At 43.5% G+C, this 23,029-nt stretch overlaps 1 protein-coding gene across 4 annotated transcripts; it reads left to right on the top strand.

Annotated features, from left to right (window-relative positions):
• Positions 1–374: 374 nt before the first annotated feature.
• Positions 375–16,672, top strand: SH2D1A (SH2 domain containing 1A). 4 transcript variants are annotated; one of them, XR_007509446.1, is made up of 4 exons: positions 375–595; positions 12,990–13,053; positions 15,427–15,849; positions 15,924–15,949. XR_007509446.1 is itself a non-coding variant. In XM_049827729.1 (4 exons), the coding sequence occupies exons 1-4, from the start codon at positions 459–461 to the stop codon at positions 15,962–15,964; spliced, it is 378 nt and encodes a 125-aa protein (XP_049683686.1). In that variant the 5' UTR covers positions 375–458; the 3' UTR covers positions 15,965–16,672. The 4 variants fall into 4 exon arrangements, 3 of the variants coding, with proteins under 3 accessions (XP_049683686.1, XP_049683685.1, XP_049683684.1); XM_049827729.1 differs by having other exon boundaries at positions 15,427–15,562; positions 15,924–16,672; XM_049827728.1 differs by having other exon boundaries at positions 15,427–15,629; positions 15,924–16,672.
• Positions 16,673–23,029: the final 6,357 nt, after the last annotated feature.

Below are 23,029 nucleotides of genomic sequence, written 5' to 3'. Positions count from 1 at the left end.
CACCAGAGGAGACAAGCACCCGGCGGCAGCCGCTGGCAGCGGTGCCACGGTCCTGGCCTCCCCGACCCAGGGCGGCCATCGGCCCCGCGGCCGTCGGGCACTTCATCATGTCACGTCCCTGCCGAGCGGGGAGCCACATGGGCGAGTGTAGGCTGGGAAATGACAGCGCTGTGTGTGAGCTGTGATGCCATGAGGATGTTACAGCCCACGAGAAAGGAAAACAAAAAGGGGCAAAGAAAAAAAAAAAAAAAAAAAGGGGGGGGGCAAAAAAAGCTGTGCTCGTTCCTCACTCTTCCCTCAGTGCCGTCTTGCCGTGTGTGGAGGCTTCAGAGGTGTGAACACATCCTGTTTACATCTGCCACTGAGACAGAGATGGTGAGAGGAGCACGCAGCTGAGGAGCAGTCGGAGGCAGTGCGGCGTGCGGGGAGAGCTGCCCGCCACGGGAGACGGCCCCAGCATGGACGCACTGCCCATCTACCACGGGGGCATCACCCGGGAGGCCGGGGAGAAGCTGTTGCTGGCGGCGGGCACCGATGGCAGCTACCTGCTGCGGGACAGCGAGACCATCCCGGGAGTCTACTGCCTCTGCGTGCTGTGAGTGTGTCCGGCCCTGCGCAGCCGCCGTTGCGTCTCTCGGGTGCGGGGCTGCCGAGGGTGGTGGGGCTGGTCGGGTGGTAGCCGATTTCCAACATTCGCATCCACAGTACGGGGTGTTCCCACGTAACAGTGACAAAAATACCTCCTATTTTTACCATTTGCAGACATGCGTGAGGCTCTTGGCTCCTTCACCGTGACTTAAGGCAGAGGGGGGAGTGAGGGGTGTGGGGTCTTTTGCAGAGCAAAGAGGAGCAGGTTTTGCCTTGGATAGCCCGTGCTTCCTACGGGCATAAAACAAACAAAAAAGCAAGCCTGGAGCATGTAGGAAGGACGAGCGAGGTGCCGTAGAGAAGAGCCAGGATGGCTCTTGCTAACTTGACTCTTTGTGCTGGATGGTCCTCTTGCTTTCTGCCCACTGTCTTCTGCTTCTCTAATGTGCTTATGGGTGTGCTTAGCAACATCCAGAACGTGCCTTTGCTCCGGGATGCTCTCGGTCAGACTGTGTCCCCACCAAGTTCGTTGGGCTTGGAGTAAACTATCTGTATAGTACATGAAATACTGATGAGTAACAAACTAAGTGGTCAAGTTCTACCAAATAGGGTGAAAATGGCAAGATCTGATGGGATGGTCTGTCAGAGAGAGGGCAGAGAGCTTTCCCTGAGAGACCCGGGGGACTTCATAGTCATAGGACCTTGTTTTAATGAGGCAAATTAATTACCCTACTTTTGGCAAAAGCAGAAGTCTCAGAAGTCCTGAGAGAAAATGCTATACAATGAGCTACCATTACATTGAAAGAACGAAGATGTGTCTACCACGGCTAAACAAGACACTTGAGCCTTACTTCAGTAGTAGAAGGAATACAAGATAAAACCATTTTAGGGCCAGCAAGAAATTAGCTAACAGAGGGCACTTAGGTACCTGGCAAAAGAACAGAAGAGGAAGAAGAGTCCTAAGTCAGGTTTTTCCCAAATGTCTTGAATACATTTCCAACAACACGTAATTAAGCCCTGGGTGAGCATTACTATTCCCCTGTTGTAAAGCAGTAAATGGAGGCCTGCAAGAAGGTTATAGACAATCCAGAAATACACAGCCTTCTTTTCAGGGAAGATTTTTGTGGCAGAAGATGTATTTTTTCTTCTCTCATGAAATCAGAAGGTGAACCAAGATAGGTGCTACTGCTAACAAATACCTTAACAGCTAGCTGAAAAATGGGAAATAAGAAGCATCTTGAGTTAAATGAAAATGGAATAGACATAGCAAGAGGTAAGGAGTGCTGTGATTCCTGTGATGGGAATAGGCAATAAAAGCAGAATCTCTTTTAAATAACCATCAGAGGAAATGGTGATCTGTCTCCTTAACACTCAGAAGTCATTCAGTGCAAGCAAAACAATAAGGCATTAGAGAAAGGGTCAGGCAGAATGTTACAATGCTGAATAAAATAGAGAATCCTAAAAGCAGTCCACCATTAGTCTAAATCGGGGTGTAGCTATGTAACAAGGTCTTTCATCTGCACACAATCAGTCGGGATTTTTTGCTATATTGGTGGTAATTTATGTCCTTTGGAAGAAATTTCATGAATGAAATAAAATATACAAAATGAAAATAGGAAGAACAGGAAGGATTGCTAACTATGAAGCTCAGCAATCTTTGGAGGAAAAGAAAAAAGGCTTCAGTAAGAAACAGAACCCTACCTACTTGTTTCTGGAAATTATGGGCCACTCATATCTTCACGTTATGTGCATTCAAACATATATGTGATATGCAAAGGGGTAGAAGCAAAAAGTATTACTGGCAAATGTTATGCAGGCTTCTTATAGAATATAGATCCTCAATAAATTTTTTATAAGGGAAATTTTCAATGGCATCTCGGATAAATCCAGATAAAAAATTAAATGAAAAATGTTATGATGAGTATGATCTGGTATAGAGAGAAAGGTGGCTGAAAAATGATAAAGCAAAGCTTGGTTCCAATACTTCTTAATATTTCAATTCAGAGCATTATGTAAGAAACAGCAGATACAGTAAACAACATATCACACAATAACTTTGGAGACAGTTATCATAAAGATACCAGAAAATAGTCTCACACTGAAGATAGCAATGACAGTTAAAAGAAATGTGGCCCATAAACTAGAGAAGTGCTTTGACATGCAAAAGTTTACCAAAGCAGAGCACTTTAGTGGAAAGATTGGAGGACCAAGTGGGGAAGGCATGAGAGGTGTAGGTATGTATTCAATGGAGGGTGCTAAGCCAGGCTTTGGCAAAATAAACCAATGGACCCAAGCCCCCCAAATTCCAGTCTGAACATCATGCACAGAGACAAAACAGGTCGCAAGCATGTATGTGCATGAGAGCTTTGGTAAAAACTGAGGGAAACATGCAGCTCCTCTATTCACTGTTTAAGAAGAAGAAGAAGAAAAAAAGAAAGAGTAAGTATTTCTCTACTTTTTAATACTTCCTTCTAAATAAATAATGGAAATTATTAGGAATAACAAAGTTATTCGGAAATTTATATTTTGGTTCAGAATCTGTGCTGAGTATCACTCTAGGAATACCTAGATATATCTAGATTAGGCAAAACATGTATTTACTGGAAGTACTGAAGTGATCTTTGAAGCGTGAGAAACAAAGCTGGTCAGCTATTAGATATATTGCAATAAGTATCAGAGTTAAACAAAAAATTTTACATCTTTCCAATGACAGTTTCTAGCTGAAGTGAAACTGTTTCATACAGCCAGTGATGTTTCTATTGCTCTCAGAAAAGAAAAAGAGAAAAATAGTTCAGTTTTTCAAAATCAAAACATGTTCAGTCTGTCTTCTTTCCCCTCTCCCTGTGCTTCCCTGGAGAAATAAAACAAAACAAACCTAAAACCCCCAGCTCCCCAGATCCATGCCACCTTAGGGTTTGGGGTTTTTTTTTTGTTTTTTTTTTTTTTTTTTACCATGAGGGAAGAAGGCAGTTGTCAAAATTAAAAGGCACAGTTCTGATGAAGATAAAAGAAATGTTTATCAAAAAAGTCATTAAACAAATATTTGGATGACAATACTGTCATCAGCTTGAGCTCACATAGGTGGCCGCTCTACAATTCCAGCTCCAGGTACAGTAACTGGTAAGTCCTGTGATTGCCTCTGCATTGCTTAGGCTCAAACAATGCCTCCTTTTTCCAAGAAACTGCATAAATTTGTAATGCCACCACCACCACGCCTTACCCCCCCCCCCCGGGCACCCCCAAAATCCCCTAACATATTTTGGCAGTGTGTGAGCCTCTTAAAGCACGTAATAAGGGCAGCAGTGTTCACGGTCAGGCTCATATGCCTTTTGCTTTTCTAATTAAAAAGTGGAGCCCTGACCTTTAAAAAGGAGAAGAGTCAAAGACTTCATGAATCCCTTGCGACTGACACTGATTTTACAGGGCAAGCATAAAAGAGACAGGTAGTAGCATAAAACCTGACCTACAGAAATGGGTAACTGCGGCAGGCAGGGCCCTGTTGTTGAAGTGTTTGGCTAGAAAACTCTGCTTTTTCTCTTCTTTTTTTCTCCTGAAGTATTGCTTTATCTTCCTTGAATGCTGCTTTCCCCTGTTCGAAGTTATGGTGTGCAGACGGCATGCCTGCAAGCCTTCAAAGAGAATGTTTTTTGGTGTGGCTGTGGCAAAGCACAAAGAACCTACTTTCATAAATATCTTAAGACCACAATTAAACTATGCATGGAAGACTAGAAAGGTTTTGATTTGCAACAGTGTCCCCCGGGTCCTTTACAAACAGAGGTGCTGCCTGCAGATTTTGGCAAAGTTTTTTAATATCAGATGCTCTCAAGATCTTAATTGGATGAATACCATTATTAAATTGATAATATATACTTTAAGGATGTTCTTCATCATGTTTTGAATGTGTCAACAGAGGAGCACAATCTTTTCCTGCAAATTTTTGGGGGTTGCATTGAAAAGCAGGAAGATTTTTGCTGTTCCTGAAAACTGGGCTAGAAGAAATGCATATGCTTTAAAGAATGTACACGTTTTACCTGTAGACATGTTAGACACCACATGCAGTACAACAGGGTTTTAGTATCAAAACCTGATTGTTCCAGGGAGCTTTCTTTACTGGTCTGGTTTTCTCTTTGCTCAATACCCCATTTGACATTTTTAGCACCCTCAGAAATCCTCGGTGGACACCGCTCCTAATGAAGTCAATGGGGGACACAGGACACAATAACGGTGGCTAGTTTGAGAAGCAGCCTCTTAAACTGTGCCTGAGAAATGCATAAATAAACTGCCTGAGAGTGCCAAAAGCACCGCTTTTCTTTACAGATATATGAGCACACATGCAGAAACAAGCAGCTCATGCCTGAATTGGCAAAGAAAGCATTTATAGTTTGGGTCTTAAAATTCATATACTTGAAAATACTTGGAATGTTAGTAGTTGTTTCAGAGCTTTAAGTAAGCTAAACATGACATACTTGTCAAACTGTGTGTTCAGATTATTTGTTTGAAACCAGCCATTCATGTACTGTGCTGCATTCAATTTGTGGAGAATAATCAAAAGCTGGAATAGAAAGCTGTTTAGAGCTCTTGAAGCAACAGTAATGGCAACAGGGATAGGCTGCAGTCCTATCAGATTTTACGTGTGCTATTTTTTCTGTCACTGTAACCACAGTGCACAAGTTCAGGCAACGTGCTGAAACTTTCTGATGCAGCAGATGTATCAGCTGTACAGCATGAAGGTGTGATACAAGATCACGAGCCGGTTTCAGCTTAGCATTTCTTTTGTTTCCCATGTAATATTTTTGATAGAAATGGCAGAATAATTGCATTTATTATAACATCACACATAATAATCATTATCATTTAAAAAGTAATTTGGAACAAAAGCTTCTTTCTGAGGAGGAGCCCCTCAATTCAAGGTTGCTGTTGTAAATATCACGCACTGTTTTCAGCTTTGAAAAAATAATTCTACAGCACAACGGTAAATTCTACTGAGGTGAGTATTTCAGCTCCCTGCTAATCAGAGTGAGCTTTGTCTTTGCTGAGAATAGCTTGGCTAATGGCCTTCAGATATTCCAATTGCTTTTCTTGGAAAGATTTTAGAAAGGTAGACAGCCTGAACAGTGGGTAACCACTATGCTAACAAATCTGTAAATGTCAGAATGGGTACAATCGTTAGGTAACAGAACCTAGATTAGCTCTACCCTGGTTTTATAGGCTTGAGTTTTGATGATTTAGTTGAATCAGTGATTTCAGGTTCAGGGATTTTATAGTCAGACAGTACCTACCTGTTCCTGATGGAAACAGGAAATCTGAAAATGAGCTACACTGAATTACTCCCAAATAAACCAAGAAATGTTTCATAGAAATATGAAACAGTAACATTTACAGGGCTATTGACAGTGCTTTACCTATTGCAGTTCTTGTGAGTTTTGCTTAAAGTGATGAAAGAAATTTCACCAGATATAACCTTATTTTATGAGTTTTTGCCTTTGTAAGGTACTATTCTGGAGGACATAGTAATTCATGAAGCTTAGTTACTGGCCCACCATAAAGTAATTTTCTTCTATTTAGCATCTCAGATTTGAATCACTTCTCATTTTATTTCCAAATTTGAAGAAATTCCTCTTCTAGGCATTGTTTTTGGCTGGCATCACCTCATACCAGACCAACATAAAACCTGCTCAGAAAGGCTACCTACTTGCTCTGTGGGTAAACGAGCAACATTTCTACTGATGGTTTGGAGTGTTCCAAGTGGTGAAGATACTGACAATCTTCCACAGCAATCTGTGCATAAATTCAGAGACATTTCACAAGATTTGACTTGCTCTTTCAAGCTTCTGTTAAGTTCAGAAAGGAAAATCAAGATAAGGCATTTGCTTTATAATGCTACAGCACTATGGCAAGCTGATACTAGTTACTGATTCAGTATCATTGATAAATTTTTGCTGCAGGAAGTGTTGGTAGGGGAATCAGTGACAGAAGTGTAAATCCAAGTGGGGATGTGTAGAGTGCTGCTGTGAGTTAAGCTACAGTAACTCCGCTGGGCTTTTCAGATGCTGTAAACACTGATTTAAACTATTTTACTCACTCTTGCTGACATAGAGCTTGTATCTCGCACATCATCTCAATGTGAACGCTATTTCTTCAGCTTGGGTTAGCTGATGGGTGGTAATTGCTAAGTTGCTGTACCTTTATTGTACGTCTGAGACCTAAATAAGGCAGGAACCAGGCTGCTTGTCAACCAGAAAATGCAAATTCCAGGACAGACTGACGACCTGTAAGCTTAAATAGGATTTTCTCCTACATTAAATAACAAGACTTCTGGCCTTTCCATGATTAATAAACCAAGCAGAAATATAACAATTAAAAAAGGAAAAAGAAAGAAGAAAGAAGTTTAAGTGGATGACTGAATTGACTGTTTCATCATTTTGGCAGCTGTCACTTCTGTTGCATGGGGGAGGCCATGCAGCTCAGGGGTACCCTGGGCAGGGGACACCTTGATGAACACACATGTGGGACATGCAGGCTCCCAGGCGCTGCTGTGGATTCCCCTGCGCTCACGAGTTTTGGCTCTGCGGTAGCCATCTCCCACCTCTGTAGCCACTGTGGTGCCCGTGCCATTGCCCACGTTCCCGGTCCAGGGTTGCCGACTGGGATGCTGCCTGAAGTTAGTCCCTCTGACCGGGCATTCAGGAGCTGATCCACAACCTGCATCAAACACCTCCGGATAAGGCAGAAGTGGCTGCAACCTGACCTTTCATGCTCATTAAGATATCTGCTGCGTGCCATTGACCCCCCGCTACTGAGTCCCCCATGAGCTCTCCTGTAGTACTCATCTCCATAGCATCAGTAGTACTCATCTCCATAGTATTAAGTAAGCGGTGTCTAAGCATTGTCTCAGTTTTGTGAGCTGAAGAGTTAACTCCATTTCACATGAGAGAAACGGTGACACAGGAGGCTCAGGTCTGCAGTACCCTTTAGCTTTGGGTTCCCAATGTGAGGGGCATAGGAATGGATTTTGAGACTGCACAGTGTTATTCTGTACAGCCTGCTGACTTTGCTTGCATTGCCGAGGGCTGTTTCCTTGTTTCGTATGTTTTCTGCTTCCAAACCACCCATCTTCTATTCCTGGCTTTTTCACCCCTCCAGCATTTTGTGCTGCTCCCACTTCAAGCCCCCTCATGCTCCACCTCCCTATATCCCCCTCCTTACTCATTTAGTCTTACTCTCTCCCAGGGGTTCAATTTTCATTGCTGTTTCCTTGCCCAGCTTACAAAGACATGGGTCCCCTTTTCCTTCTGTCCACATCCACCCCACCCAGTCCCAATCATCCTTTCCAAGATGACCAATCTAAATTGCCTTCTGTTCCCCCCCCCAATCCAGGCAACACACACATATCATTTGTGGCTTGACATCGTGGACGCTGCTTGGCTGAGTGCCCATGGTACAGCCAGCCCAGGCACGGTGCAGCTACAGCTGCTAACAACCTTTAGACAGCACCTTTCTTCCAGCCTAGACAGCCACCACTGCTTTCTCTTGGAGATACATACCTTCCTTCAAACAAATTTTATGTCTTTCTTACTCTAAAAACAGGGCAACCCCCCCCAACAGTTAGTAGGTTTTTTGTTTTACAATGTGGCAGAAGCTTTGTTTTGCCTAACATGTCCCCTTTTCTGGAACTTCTGCATTCTCCATCCCTAAATAAGGTTGAGGCAAACACCTAAGAAATAAAAATTTCAGTCTGAAAGGCTGAAATGTGGTGAAGTTATAAGAAACTGAGTATGGATAGTATATAATGCTCAGGACCACTGTCTGGTTCTTAAGCAATATTGTAAAGCCAAATTCCAAGGTAAGGTCAGGATGCAAATATACCAGGTAAGAAGAGCTGATTGATATAGTGCAAAGACATCAGAAGAGAAAGCTATGTAAAGAGGAAGAAATTGATGTCGTTTATTGCTGACATGGCTTTCCCCTGTCTCTCTGTCTTTCTCCCTTTGTATTTGTTCCATTCTGGACCCAGAAATGAATACAAATTAGTTTAATAAAATTTCCCAACTGAGATAAAAAACATTTGGAAATTATTTTAAAATATACCATGCAGCTGAAATGTCATGGTTAATTTTAATCTGCAGCATGCAGCTAATATCCTCTGGCTATTTCAGTGGTGCAGAAGATTGTAATTATTCACCTGTTAAAGTAAGTGTGGCTTTAACAAGTCTGATCACAGCTGAAAAGAAGGGAGTAGAGAGGACAGGTAGACAGATGCTGTCTCAGTATGTCATCTGTGAATGATGCCTTTGTAGCTCTTTGGGAGGAATTATCGAGCTGCAAAGAAAAAAGCCTATAATATAAAGTGGACCGTTTCCTGTAATAGCAACTTTTTCTAGATTTTCCTTTGACAAAGTTTTCCTTTGACAAGTTTTCCCAGCGATGGTATTACAACAGAGACAGTGCTGGTGCAGCTGGTATAACACATCCTTTGTCATGGAGATGAAAAAATTAGTGAGACAACATAAAAATATCATCAGTGGTGACCAAACCACTTTTTTGTAAGTGCTATTGTCCTTACAGCAATGGCTGTTTTCTGCTTCCCCTCATCATCATTTTGGCATTTTTTGCCTTTGATCAAAAATTTATAGGGTCTCGTTCATCAAGCTGTTAATTCATGATTGCTCCCATCCCTTGAGCTTTACTGGCATGAAAGAGGAGCTTTGCAATTGCGAGTGAGACTTGTGGCCGTCCTTGGGCCAGATGAAGGGATGGGGGAGCCCTTCATTGGGTCTTTGCCTGGATGTCAAGAGCTGGTCCTCCTCCAAGATATGCTGGTACGCCAGTGTCACTCTAAGAGTGCTCTCTCAAATCCTTCTCTCAGTGACATGTGTCCATCTCCTGTCGATTTTGTCCAGCAGAGGGAGGAGTTCAGGTCACTGAGAGGTGGACTTGGCCTGCATCTCACCAGGTAATAGCTGCAAAGTTGTGTGAGAGGCCCCAAGCGACTAGCACCATGCCCAGGCCATAGGGCGTTTAGGTTTTGCCTCTAGCTACTTGGCCACACCACATACAGGACGAGTGTGTCACACTAGGAGATTTCTTCCACCGTGAATTGAGTAAAATGTAGAAAAGTCAGCTGTCCCCTCATGGCGGCTGGGGAATTTCTCACCTCCTGAGACCTAAGCTCCAGTAAATGCACTTTTCCACCTGGTTTTCCTCAGTGTTATGTGTTTTGCTCTTCGGAAGGAAATTTTCTATGCAATCTCAATTTTAATTATTGTATTTAATTTTTCTTTTAAGAAAAACACCCTGATCTTCCTTCAGTCAACACTGATCTCAGTTAATGCTGGGTAGTTTAAATCATAAAAACCTTTCTCACGGGAGGCTGTGCCCATGTAGCAGTAAAGAGAACTTGGCTCATCAAAATCATGTCACTCACACATGGAAGGTAAAAAGCACTTTGAAGTGGTAATGAAGTAAGTTCCTGCTGCTTAACAGAAAGTTTTGATAAGATCATATTCGTTGGGAGAGTACTTATCAGAAGAACTGTAATTCATTTTGTAGAAACAAAGATCCCAATGGAGAGTAGTTAGATGGGAAGATCTAGCTGCTCACCTTCTTAACAAAATGTATCCTCCTTCCTTTGTGCATATCCTTTGAAGAAGCAGGTGTGGTGGTCCTGAGCCATCTTCCTTCCATCTATATAGTGGCTGTTTTTACTGATGGCTTCAGAGCCAACAGCAGATTGATAATGTGTTTTTCAGCTTAAGCACAGTGAACCCCATTCAGGCCTTTCAGTCTTTCCTCCTCTGGGAAAAAAATGTACATTTGCCAGGTGAATGGAGAGCTCTCACTTGTCCCTTGGAAGACTGTGATAGCAATGTCATACTCCTCTCATTCTCCACTCTGTGCTCAAAGCGTCCATGTTCCCAAATTACTGGTCCTTTTTCTGTATCTCATAGATTTTTAACGGAGCTGTCCTTTGTGCTTTCTCTGGGCTCAGTTGAAATATTTTACAGCAGAATTTTTTGAAAAATGCAGGATAGGTGTCTATCTTATGCCTCACCCTGCTTTGGCCCTGAATATTACTTTATCTGACCTCTATTTTTCAATTTGTCCAGCTTAGTAAACCCTTCTGGCAGAGTTCTGAAAGCCATCAGACATTTAAGAGTCAGGGCAGCACCCCAGCCCCTCAACCACTTCAAGTCATGCAATCTCTTAGGTAGAGAAAATGATGAAAGAAACAACAGATGGTAGCTTTCCAGACAACTGAGCCGTTTGTGGAATAATCAGATTTTAAAGAGAATGAAGCAGTCGGAGTGATTTGGGACAACCAAGAACAAACATGAGTAATATGCACAGTGTATTACTAAAAACAGGAGGCAAGAGAGTGAGTTTTAGATTTTTATATACTGATTCTGTTGGTTTTGAGGCTTGAAAAAAACCACTGTGGAGATAGTCAAATACCCACTTCAAAGAGAGGGGACAAAATGCCAGGACCTCTCCGGTGTTTCCCAGTACACTATGGCTTGTAAAATCCTAGTTTCAGTAACCATATATTGGCTGGTGTGCTACATACGTAGGTGCAGGAAAGCCCCTTGTGATTTCTAAAAAGAAAAGATTAATGTGAACATCAGCTACTCATGAAAAGTTGACAGGCACAGGTCTCAGAGGTTTTTAAGAAAGCACATGATTGTCTAAGGGCCCTAATGGGACACACTGGATTCCCTGAACGTGAACATTTCTAGTAGCTTAGAGGGATGTGCTTTTAAGCAACTGGGCATAAACTGTGGCCTCAAACACCAGTGACCGTGGTGCAATGGCATGGACGGGAGAACAGTGTTGTCCTTCCACGTCCTTCCCTCCTCCCACAGCCACAGCAGGTTGCTCACACCTCTTCCCAAGGGTCCTTTCTGGGCTCTCCAAATCCCTGACGGACTGCTGGGGGAAGAAGTGGGCTAGCAGCAGCTGTATCTTCCTTCGGTTTCCAAGAAGTGAGCATGGCCGGCTATTTTTCATGTCCATCTGGTGCCAGATGGAAAGTCGTGTCTCTGGGAAAAACGCTCCCTCGGTTAACACGAAGAGGTGGCCGAAGTTGTGGTGGGATCGTGGGGCTGCATCAGGCATATTCCCAAACACGAGGAGGAGGGCAAGCGTCTCCGCTGCTGCGCAGGGAGTTTGTCCCCGCAGCCGCCCCGACGGGAGGGAACGGCTTTGTGTCTCCCGCCTCCGTATTTAATCACAGTGGGAGTCAAGCGGCGGGGGGAGAGCTCACAAATCATGACAGGCATTTTTGCTCCCACTTCGTGGGTTTGTAGCAGTGTGACAACTGTTAACAACTTCCTGCTTGGGTAAATTATATCAGACACCGCTTTGCAAAGGTTGCTGTAATGACATTTTAACAAGAATTTATCCAGGAGCCATGACACGGAGCGTAAGTAATTGCAATCATACGGTATCTGTGTCATTGATGGTTTCTGCTATTTTGTAATAACTACTATAATACCATGTATAATTGGAAAGAAATATAGTATTTTTCTGCTTTCTTAAGAACAAAAATTGGTGCTGAAATAGGGTAAGGTCCTTAAAATCCTACTGTGTATTCCTGTAAATCTATGCAGTATGAAATAATACAACCTTTCTTCCCTGATACTGTCTAAACTGATATTGCACCCACGAAACTACTATCGTCTCTGCTCCTGAGGTAAATTTTTGGATATCAGTATAATAATCTACCATCTAAATCATTCATTGTGTTGGATTTGTAAGAGAAGCAAGACTGACTGGACACAAGTTTGTCTTGTGTTACTAGTGTATGACTCCTTATTCTTGAAAGACTCAAGTTAGATTTAAAAAGAAGGAAGATTCCACACTCTCATAAGTCTCCATTATCAGTATTTGAGAATTCAAAATATACAGGCAAGGCAAAGAGCAATTTACCTCGCTTTTGTGGGTCTAGCTTTCCAAATAAATTACACTCATGATATTGCTTCTGGGAACATCTGCATTTAAATCAATCACAAGACAGTAATGCTCTCTGCCAATAATATACCTTCTCTTTTTCCAGGGAAAGCATCTCTGATGTGTGTCAGTTAAAGGAGGTCACTGAAAAAAAAATAATAAAAAATGCTAAGGCAGGAATGAAAGCAACATCACTTAACCTAGAATAACTGAATATTGCTCAACTAGACCCGAGTCAGACCAATCCTTCTCATCCAAAAAGAACCCAGTAGGCTGAACACTGCTTCTGACCTGCATCTCAGTTTTTTTATCTACCTCGAGCCTTTATAGGTGAATTTATTTTTGAGGAAAGGTTAGCAGGTGAACTGATTCCCACGTAACAGAGTGTATCTCTTGTGAAACCTGACAGTAGAAGTGAGTAATAAATACCTGTTGATTTTTTTTTTTTTCCACAGGCATCAGGGTTACATTTATACCTACAGAGTGTCCAAGACAGAAACTGGGTCCTGGAGTGCTGAGGTGTGTAATTCTTTCTCTTCTGTAAATTTCTACATCCTGTTTGATGTTAGTATTGATTTAATGAAATATATTCAAATTATTCATGTTCCTGCATAGTCTGACTTTCATCGAAGGTAATAGATCTTGAGTGCGTCCATCACTAAGATGTCTCTGTGCCACTTCTGACAGTCTTGAACTCATAAATTAATTCCCTGTTACATTTCAGCTGTTGCATAATGCAATAGTGCATTATTTTGCATCATTTTAAATGGCAAAAATATTGTGTTTCTATAATTTGACAAGCACAATCAGTTCCCTTCTATCCCACATACCATTAATCTCAGAATATTTAAAGAAATTGTTTTCAATCATCTACAGTGTTTTAAAGTTAATTTCTCTCCAGATTAATTCATCATTGGTGTAAAACATATATAGGGTAGCCAAAGCGTATGCAAAATATATTTTCACCCATCTGATAAGAAATTCAAGTGTATAACAACACCATTTGTGATACAGACAACTATTTGGGTTGATGGAATTGGGATGCTAACCTGTATTTCTTTTATGAAGGTCTTGTTCTTTGGATGTACTCTGTGTATTAATTCATAATTAGCTTTCTGTTTGCACATTAATGAACACCGATTACAAGCATTAAATAATTTCTAGACAGGCATAATTCCTTGGCCGTTATTATAATAGAAGTGGTTGCAGTTCTCTGGAAGACAAGGCTGATTCCTGGGGTTACTCAGAAGCAGATTGGGGAGTAAAAGTGACTCACATTACTGTGGAGTAAATAATTATCCATGTCATTCTTGGGAATGGTACCCAGGAAGAATTCACTCATTCGTTCCTGTAAGGCATCAGGAGCACCCTGTAGGTTTGCACTGCCCAGGCAGGAGGGTTTTTGAGACGTGGTGGGGCTGGTAGTGCAGCCGGCGTGCCAGGGCGAGCACTGGCATCTCACGAAGGATGCCAGGACCCCCAGGGACCTCCATCCGTGGAGGATAATTCCCTGAGCGAGGCTGCAGCCTGCTTTGGCCCCAGGTAATGTCAGCGCCTGCAGTGAGGTTTTTTCTGGTGTTATATAGGCCTGCTACAACTCCTCCCCCATGACCTCCACTGGCTTCCTACGCATGGCTCTTGGGCTTTCCCTCGCTGTATTTTAGGCAAACCTTATCTGTGTTTCACAGCGTAGGTGTCCTGAAGACCCAGGACTCTCAATACGTCCTCTGCAGGGAAAGGTGCTAGCTACAGACCCCTGATACCAATCCTTCCTTTAAGCAAACAGAAACCTTTAAGTAAAGGTTGCTAAGACCGTGCTGGCCTCAGCTGTTCGAAACAGCAGCCTAAATCCAACTTATCCCCACGAAATGTGCCTCCAAGGCCAAAACAGGCTCCAGCTGCAGCTGGTGCTTTCCTGTCTCTGCTTCCTTCCCTGTGGCTGGTTTGCCTCTGAGCAAGCTTGGGTCGCACCCATCTTTCAAGGACGAGGCAGGGAAATTAAACCAATGCTGGTAAAATCCCAGTCAGTGCAAAGGCTCCAGTTGGTGCCAGTGAGGTCAGATTTAGCCCATGACTGCTGGGTGAGCACGGTGTCCTCGGGTGGGACTATGCCGGCAGGACCTGTGCTTGTCCTCCCATGGCTTTGGTGGGGAGGAGTTATTATGAGAATGCCCTGAAGAATTTAACAGAAACATTGGATTTTTGATTAAAAACAGACACAGTTTCATTTCACAGTGTTTGAAAAGATGCTAATGTAGAAAGAGAGAAAATCTCCCACTTTCAATAAATAGGTAACGTTTTGCTGCTGCCTTTGTACAAGAGAGAGACAGGAATACTCAATGAACATGTAAGCCAGTATTGAATGCTCAGAAAGAGGCTTGCAAAGAGGCTGTCCATGCCTGAATTTAGTGCTGTAAGGACTCCCCCTCTCCGGTAAGTGCCAGGTAGCTCTCTAGATTGTCTTGATGGTATTTCCAGGCTGGAAGTATCTTACCGATAACTCCAGGCTGGAGGTTAAATCACAGGCTGCAATAAATCAGGGTCAGAAATAGCGAAAGATCACTTGGGAATTTGCCTAATAAGTACGGCAGGCTCTATGTTTCTCTTGTAGTGATTAAGAAATCATCCCTCTTCCAGCCTTATATCACCACACTGCTGGAAACCACTCGCTCAGTGCAGGGAGGTCACGATGCCCCAGGGGAAGGAGGAGAGCAGTACAGCTCATTGACTCATTTTAAGTTGGCACACCAGGGCGTCCAAACGAAGGGCTGGCTCCTTCCCTGGGGTGTGTGTGCATGTCTGAGGACAAGGCTTCCGTGCCAGCGCCCTGAGCCTGGCACAGACGCTCGGCACCCAGCATCCCCTCTCACCTCTCACCCTTTGTCTTCGCAGACGGCGCCCGGGGTCCACCGGAGGCATTTTCGGAAAGTGCACAACCTCATCGCAGCCTTCCAGAAACCCGACCAAGGCATCATAACACCCCTGCAGCACCCAGTCGTCAACCACGCGAAAGCCAAATACCCCCCAGGTACTGGTGGGGCAGAGGGAGCCTCGGCTGCAGCTGAGCAGAGCCCGCCACAGTGGCGGGGATGGAGGTCTTCAATTTATTTGCATCTTTGACCTAAACTAGCCAGCAGGGTGGCATTGCCAAAAATAGGCCCTAACTTTGCTACGGTGTGATCGAAGTGCTGGCACTCAGGTACTCATTAGGGATAGGGCCTGTCAATGTGACGAGAAAATGGATTTTGAATATGTATTCTTGAGTGCTATATTGGCAGTGGCTACCCTCCCTCCCCAATGCCCTCGCTCTTGCAGGTACGAACCTTCTGATCTGTCCATTTTCTTGCAGCGTTCATCCTTTCATATATCTTTGTGATTATTTTTCTTAGGGAGAAATGAAGGCCATGGCTTCCACCTGCAGCCGTCATGAAGACATTTACCCAAGTGTGACATAACCATATCTTCCAATGTCTCCTCTAGTCCATGCTCTAGAACAGAATGATTTATATGATAGTTAATACAACTCCATGAGTTTTCTTGTAACATTTGCAGAAATGTGTATTTGATAGAATTTCTAGCTCAAAATTTTGAAGTTTAGAGTTTCAGAATGTTTTGAATTTATTTTTTTTCTTTTTTGTTCCTAAGAGAGCATAACAAAATATCAACTATAAATAGTGTAATGTCTTTTTTTTCTCTTTGTTTTCTCAAGTATGAAATATTTTTCATTTCAAGATTAGTTCCTAATTAATAAACAGTTACTAATTTTACATTACTTAACTTTGGACCCTGCTTTGCTTTGTTCTGGTTGGCATTTATGCACAACTGGGCAAGTCCCCTTTTATAGCCTTCAGAAAATTGCTTACATTAAAGTGCCCTTGCCTTGGGTGTCTGTCATTCACACAGTTCCTAAAGGTATTCCAGAAGTGGCACCATGAGGATCCCCGCTAACAAATTTTCCATCACACCAGGCACTCTGCCCTGTAACTCAGCAGAACTGGCCATCACTGCCTGGATGTACAAAATCTGTAGTTTGCCCAGCTGATCAAAAGCGTAAGCAGTGCACTGAGTAACTGAGATCAGCCAGTAAAGTGGAGAACATGGTTCTTTGTGCTTAGATATTCGCTGTACTTGAAACAAATCACCCCTGCATACAATTTTAAAAAATAAATTATTTTTGCATGACAGTTTCTCTGCTTTTCTTTACCTATCCATGTATGTTTCCACGCCGCTGCTGGGCTCCTGGAGGAGACGTTTGAAACTACAGGACTCATCAGCTGTGCAGAGTTAGCTTGTGGCTACTGGAGAACTCAAAGTACGTGCCGTTTACACGCGGGGTTTAATGAGCATGATGACACTGTCCTGGCAGACAGTAGGAAACACTTTTGAACAGACTGGATGTCCTGCAGCCCTCTTGTTTCAGGAGATAGTACTGTATCTGCACTGCAGCCAAAGGGTGGTAGACGTGTTCTGGGCTCCCTCTGTGTGGGTTTCTGCCAGGCAGGCTTGTGTGAGATCCCATGAGCTTTGGGAGGGGACCCAGCCCCGGCCCAGCCTTGTTTGTGTGTGCTCAGTCTGCGAGGGGGATGCATCTGGTCTGGCTGGGAGGTTTGTGCCACCAAAGTTAGTCAGCCTTCAACCTGCACAAGTGGGCCTGACTATCAAAAGAATGGGATTCTCCCGTGCTCCCTTCCAAAGCACAAGACTAACAGTGATTGCAAATGGACTACAAAAATACATATATTTAAAAAAAACCAACTCTTAAATGTTGTACAGCCACCTTTGGGTTGCTCTGGTTAAATGTTTCGTGCCTATACTTCTAACTTCTGCACAGCTTGCAAGGCCGGAAATGTTTCCTAAGAAGGAAAGAGGCTTTTTCTGGAAACACCAGGCTACAGGCTCAGGACGACAAAACTAACCAAATTCCACCAGACACGGCCATCCATGGCTCGGTGGCACAGCAAAAGGCACTGCAGCTGTTTGGGGCTGGCGGTGGTTCTCGAGGCAGCAGCTGCCTCCCTGCGACAGCCCCAGTGCGTGTATTTGTATCTGCATAGAGGATACTTAGATGGGGAACAGTCCTTCACCAGTATGTTAAAAAAACCCTCCTCCCATAATCTATTTAATTGTTGGGATCCTGCCTTGTTTTCACCTCACTAAAGGCAAGCGGGATGCGAACAGTGACAGAGCTAAATGGGCTGCAAGTGCAGGATTCAGCAAGGTTAGGATGCTCTGAGCAGCATTTGATAAGGCTGACAAGTTTAGCTTTCTTTTTTTCCTGTACAAGTGGCTATGTATGTGTGTTCATGTGTGAGTGAGACAGTGCAAGCAATGGAATATTTTCCGTGAAGTACAACATGTTCGTTGCAAACCAGCAATGAGAATAAACGCAATGAATAAACAGCCTCATGGTAACAGGGACCAGTAGGCAATACTGTTGCAAAGTTGTGATAATTTTAGTTCATGACTCAGTTTCTGTCTAAATGAAGGCCAAATTTCATTCGCAGTAAAATGTCCTGTCCCCCCCCCCCCCCAGCTAGTCACATCATATTTTACACTGTGTGCGCATGTGTTGCTCTATGCCTCCTTGTAACATATGCTTGTTGGTTGTAACAAGGGTCTTATCTTAATACGGTGCCATACAGTGGCAGATCCAGCATGATATATATCCTGCAAACCATCCTTCCCTGAAACCAACCGACCTGCTGGGTGCTGGCAGAGAGCGTGTGTGTGCCCCCAGGCTTCCCAGGGAGCCCTTTTGCTTTCTAAGTGCTGGGTCTAAACTCCTGGTTTACCTGGCCTCTCCTGGGAGCAGGATAGAGTGTGCTTGGAAATGGTCCGTGGCAGATGATTGCACCGTGGTGGGGATAAATGTAGTGGGAAGCCCTTTGCCCAAGGGCTGTTTCCTATAGAAATGTCCTATTGACTTCAAGCAAAGGCTGAGGCTGTCAGTGCTGCATGTGCAAACCCGGAGGCTGTCGGCGCTGCCTGGCACAAGAGCAGCAGCCGCGCGTCCGCTCTGCAGTGCAGTGAGCTGAGGATAACTGGTTTGACTATGGATGACTCCAGCAGTGCATTGTTCTCCTAAAAAATACATAAAATAGACCAGAAGATGCCATTTTTGTTTAAGGCTGAAAACGTCGTTTCAATTTCTGATGTAAATTATTAAGACAGAGGCTTGTTTGTGTTGTTTCTTTTGGGTACCCGAGGGTCTGGAATTGCTGTAGGCTTAAACAACTTGGAAACAGAGAGAGGAGCTCATGGTATCTGTGGGACAAGGAGTCAATGTTTGGTCATGGGACAAGTAATAGGGAAATTATATAGATTTCATGCATTGTCTTGGGTGTGAAGAGCTACAGCTCATTTTAGAGAGCAGCAGCTGCATTTTATGGGCATGACTTCCCAGGTAATGCCCGTTTCTCCCTTCCCACCACCCCTGCTGGGCTGCCGCCACAGGGGGACGCAGCCCCTCGCTGCTGCGCTTGCTCTGCCCGGTTCCCCCCAGCCGTCCCGCTCCCCTTCCCCTGGGTGCCGCAGCCCTGGCTCTGACGGCTGATTTTGCAGCTCGGCGTGGGGACTCTGCGTCCCCTGCCCCGGCCCTCCCCGCTCTGCCTTGTCCCCAGCAAAGGCAATGCTGCTCCTCTGCAGCGACTAATCCTGCTACAGTCTGGTTTTGTCTCCGCTAAGCCCTCCCCTACTTCCCGGCTACGGTCGTGACAGGCCTCCTGCAGCACTAAATCAATACCATCTCCCAGGCTGGTTTTCTTCCCTTTTCTACCGGAGCACCCCTTTGGCCTTGCTTCCTTCTTATCCATCCAACACAGCTCTTGCAGCCTCAGCCCTCACGTTGGGTTATTGCCCAACCCAGCTGCTCCCATCTATTTTTCACCATGTAACCTTTCCTTTAGCCTTAAACACTCCTTCTGCCCCTCTGGTTTACCGTCTCTTCCTCTCTGCTGCATGTGCCGGGCTTTTTCTTTTTCCTCACGCGCACACTTTTGATCCACACAGTCGTTCATCATCATCTCTTTGAGGCAGCTCCACAGAACATGCAGGTACTTAAACTTTGCTCCTCATCCCCTACCACCACCGTCGACTTTACCCACTCGGTTCTTGGGAGTACGAAGGCACTTAGCAGAATTTTTTTTTTCCTCTCTCACATTTGTTCTGATGAGATGTAATAACCTGTGCACAGAAACCGCCTGTGATTTCAGCTGGAGTGAAACCTGCAGAGTTATATGCATGCACTTTGGTGAATTGGAAGTAAAATTAAATCTTGCTAGCAACCCCCTGCCCCCCAACTTTTGAATCCACCAATATTGTCTGAAGCCCTTATTTAGCTGTATGGAAGCACCTTCTACTGACACGACCAGAACATCCCAAATACATGGTGTAAACAAAGACAATGTCACACACCATCAGTTTGCACCTTTATTTTTTAAAAATGAAATAGTCAAAGTACTTTCTTTTTCAAATATCGACACATAATATATTAACTTTTAATATTTACAGCGTGTTGCTGGGATGTTCTTGTAGAAAATGCATGCTTCTGGTCTGAAACCCAGAGCAAAATGCATCAGACCATTTAACTGCAGCCATATAACATAAACCTGTACAGTATCCAGTCACTATTCAGCACAGGAGTTAGAGCAGGAATAAAAAAATTGGGATCTATTGTTTCCTAGCAACGAGGCTGAGGCCATTATAACACAATTTCTGTAAGATCAGAACCTCTAACTGGTGTTAGACAGAAACTGAAGATCTTGGCATACATTGTAAACATTTTTACTGTTGATGAGAAAGCTAAAAAGGAACGTTACTTTGACATATATCGTATGCTATGCTTCTCTTTCTCATTTATTGACACTTCTGCCTGAAGAGTATGAGGATTTTAATGTTTTATCATGGTTCATACAAGTAAAATACTGTCAAGGACACGATCTGATATACTAACATTTATTAAAAGGCTAAAGTCCACACGAGATCTAAGGAAAAACTGGAAATTGTCAAAACACGTTTCCTTAGACAAATAATGGCAGGTGACAAATGCCCGGACAAATCCACAGCGAGTCCGACTCTACCGTTCCCAGTTTCTGCCGAGAAGCGACTCCTCCGGCAGTCAGGGCACTTTCGACCCGGTAATGTTTTGTTATCAAGGAGAGGTTTAAATAACAGTCAGCATTTGACGGGGAAAACCCTTACGGCTATCGGCGGCAGCCCGATCCGAGCGTCGCCGCGCTAGATCAGCCGTGCTACGGCGAATCCCCCCGAGAACACTAACGCCCTGCCAGGGATGTGCCGAGCTCGTTTTGCTCAGGCTAAAAAATAGGAGCTCCTCTGCCCAAACCACTTTCCCCTTCGGAAATGGACCTTGGCTTCCAGCAGCACCGATGGTCATCGCTCCCGTCGGGAAAGCTGCCGTTCTGTAAGCCCGGCCCCGGCCGCCGGTGGAGTGGGGGCTTGGTGGCCAGGGGGGCGCAGGGCTGGGACGCCGGAGCTTCGGGAGCGCTCGTGGCCAAAAAGAGAGGCCGCGTCTACTAGTGTACGACTGAGAGGACGTTAAAGAGCTCAAACCAAACAGCTAGGATGTGTATACCGAGATGCACATTGACCAGTTCATATATATTTATTTGGCTATGTTCTACATAGATATCTATATATATATATTTATACCTTTGAAATGTTCTAGATTTGCTAAATAAATATGAAAGCAAAGGAAACATTACTTGTACACACTATTTGTTTGGCTGTCATAAAAAATATAGCACGTATTTCTCATGGTAGGTACTTTGCTACAGGATAGTGTGCAATAGTGGTTTTTATTTTATTTTATTTTACTTTATTTTCTTCCACTTTCAGAACCTTGTTTGCAGTGCAGAATGCTAGCATCAAATTATCTGATCTAAATAACAGTAAAAATTTCCATGCCATTATTTTTCTTTTTTCTCATTTGGGTCTCTAGGCTATAGTGCAAAATTAAAAAAAAAAAAAAAAAAAAAAGAAGGAAAGCTACAAAAAATAACAGTGAGAAATTGGTCAAACTACAAGGAAAAAAAAATAATATGGAGACTGAAATATTCCCTGCCTCCATCTGAGGTTGTTCATGAACAAGATGGTCCAAAACTATTTGTTTGCTTAGTTCTCACGAATCACTGCTGGCTGGCCCACGTGTAGCTATGACTTCAGTCTCCAGTGCTCTTTCAGTAGTAACTCGTTTCTTTAGCACTGTCAACTCAGCACGACATTTATATTTAGTTTCCTAAATTTCTGAAACTGTTACGATGAAGGCTTTTTTTTTTTTTTTTTTTTGCTTTTGTAACCGGGCCATGTAATGTCATGTGATTCTTTATACATCCATATTCTCATAAGAAATATTGTTCAAAAATGTACCTTAGACTGCCCCCAGGAACTGGGAAAATGCCAAGTCTACCTTCAGAGACAAACTTGTAACACATTTCACTCTTTGACCTTTTGGCGTAATATGAGAACAACAGTAATCAAGGCAGTATTAAAAAACACAGCTGTAGGTAATACAAAGTGCATTTCCTGCATATAATACAAATATAACTTTAAGAAACTAAAGGCACAAGCTAACTAAATATGTATTACATACTAGAAATGCACAGTTCAAGGTAATTCTAATAGCTTCAAATATTTGTTTATAATGGATATTTAAAGCAGTTTGAAAATGATCCTCATTAGTGAATTGCAAAAAAGTATAATTGCTTAAAATATAAGTAAAATAGACTCTAATATTGACATCTTGGATCAGTGATAAAATACATCATCACGTTTATGAATGCACTCTCTATATACAATTCATAAATTATTCTTCCATTGATTAAAAGCATATTAGAGGCTCAAGGATTTGAAGGTCCATTTTTAGGCTGGTGTGGAGGTATTCAAATTCTCCGTGATCGTATGGAAAATTACAGAAATCAGAGCTGTCAAACCTGGCTGTTGTCAGCTCCCAATTCTGTACGTTAGTTAATGATGAGCCCGATCAAAATGCGTATGTGCAGGTTTTGGTCCGTAATCCCCCCTGGCCGGGGAGTAGAGGGTGGTTTTAGGGGCCAGGCTCTCACTCGGCCTGATCCTGCACCCGCAAAGCTGCGCTGGCTCCTGGAGGAGCGGAAGGAGACTGGAAAGAGACGCTAACGGTGTGAGGCCGAGAGCCCAGTTCAAACCCCTGCGGGGGTTCGGGTCTCAGGCGCCAGTTCAGGCTCATCTCTAACTTTGGTACAGTCTGCTCCACTTGCCCAAAAACAAGGGAAAAAAGAAAACTGGAAAGAAAGGAAGAAAGACAAAGAAAGCACTTTGTTGGCTTCAATAAATATGAGCAGAAATTGTTTCAATATATTTACTATGTCTGTTTTGAAAGAAATGTGCAATAACATCACTGTTACGGATACACAGGCTCTATAACAAGACTTCTAGCTCCCTCTGAAAGTCAGTAAAGGAAATCTGCTTACCCATCCCCCCCTCCCCGTGTGCCCTC

This window comes from Accipiter gentilis, chromosome 24 (assembly GCF_929443795.1).
Source record: "Accipiter gentilis chromosome 24, bAccGen1.1, whole genome shotgun sequence".
NCBI lineage: Eukaryota > Metazoa > Chordata > Aves > Accipitriformes > Accipitridae > Astur > Astur gentilis.
Note: the sequence above shows the minus strand (reverse complement) of the source record. Positions and strands in the feature narration are given on the sequence as shown.

Excerpts from the sequence above, each read along its gene's own strand:
- SH2D1A (XM_049827727.1), top strand. The coding sequence starts at position 459 with ATGGACGCACTGCCCATCTACCACGGGGGCATCACCCGGGAGGCCGGG. Across the intron at positions 596-12,989 it reads GTCTACTGCCTCTGCGTGCT|GCATCAGGGTTACATTTATA; the intron begins GTGAGTGTGTCC and ends TTTTTTCCACAG. Across the intron at positions 13,054-15,426 it reads CTGGGTCCTGGAGTGCTGAG|ACGGCGCCCGGGGTCCACCG; the intron begins GTGTGTAATTCT and ends TTGTCTTCGCAG.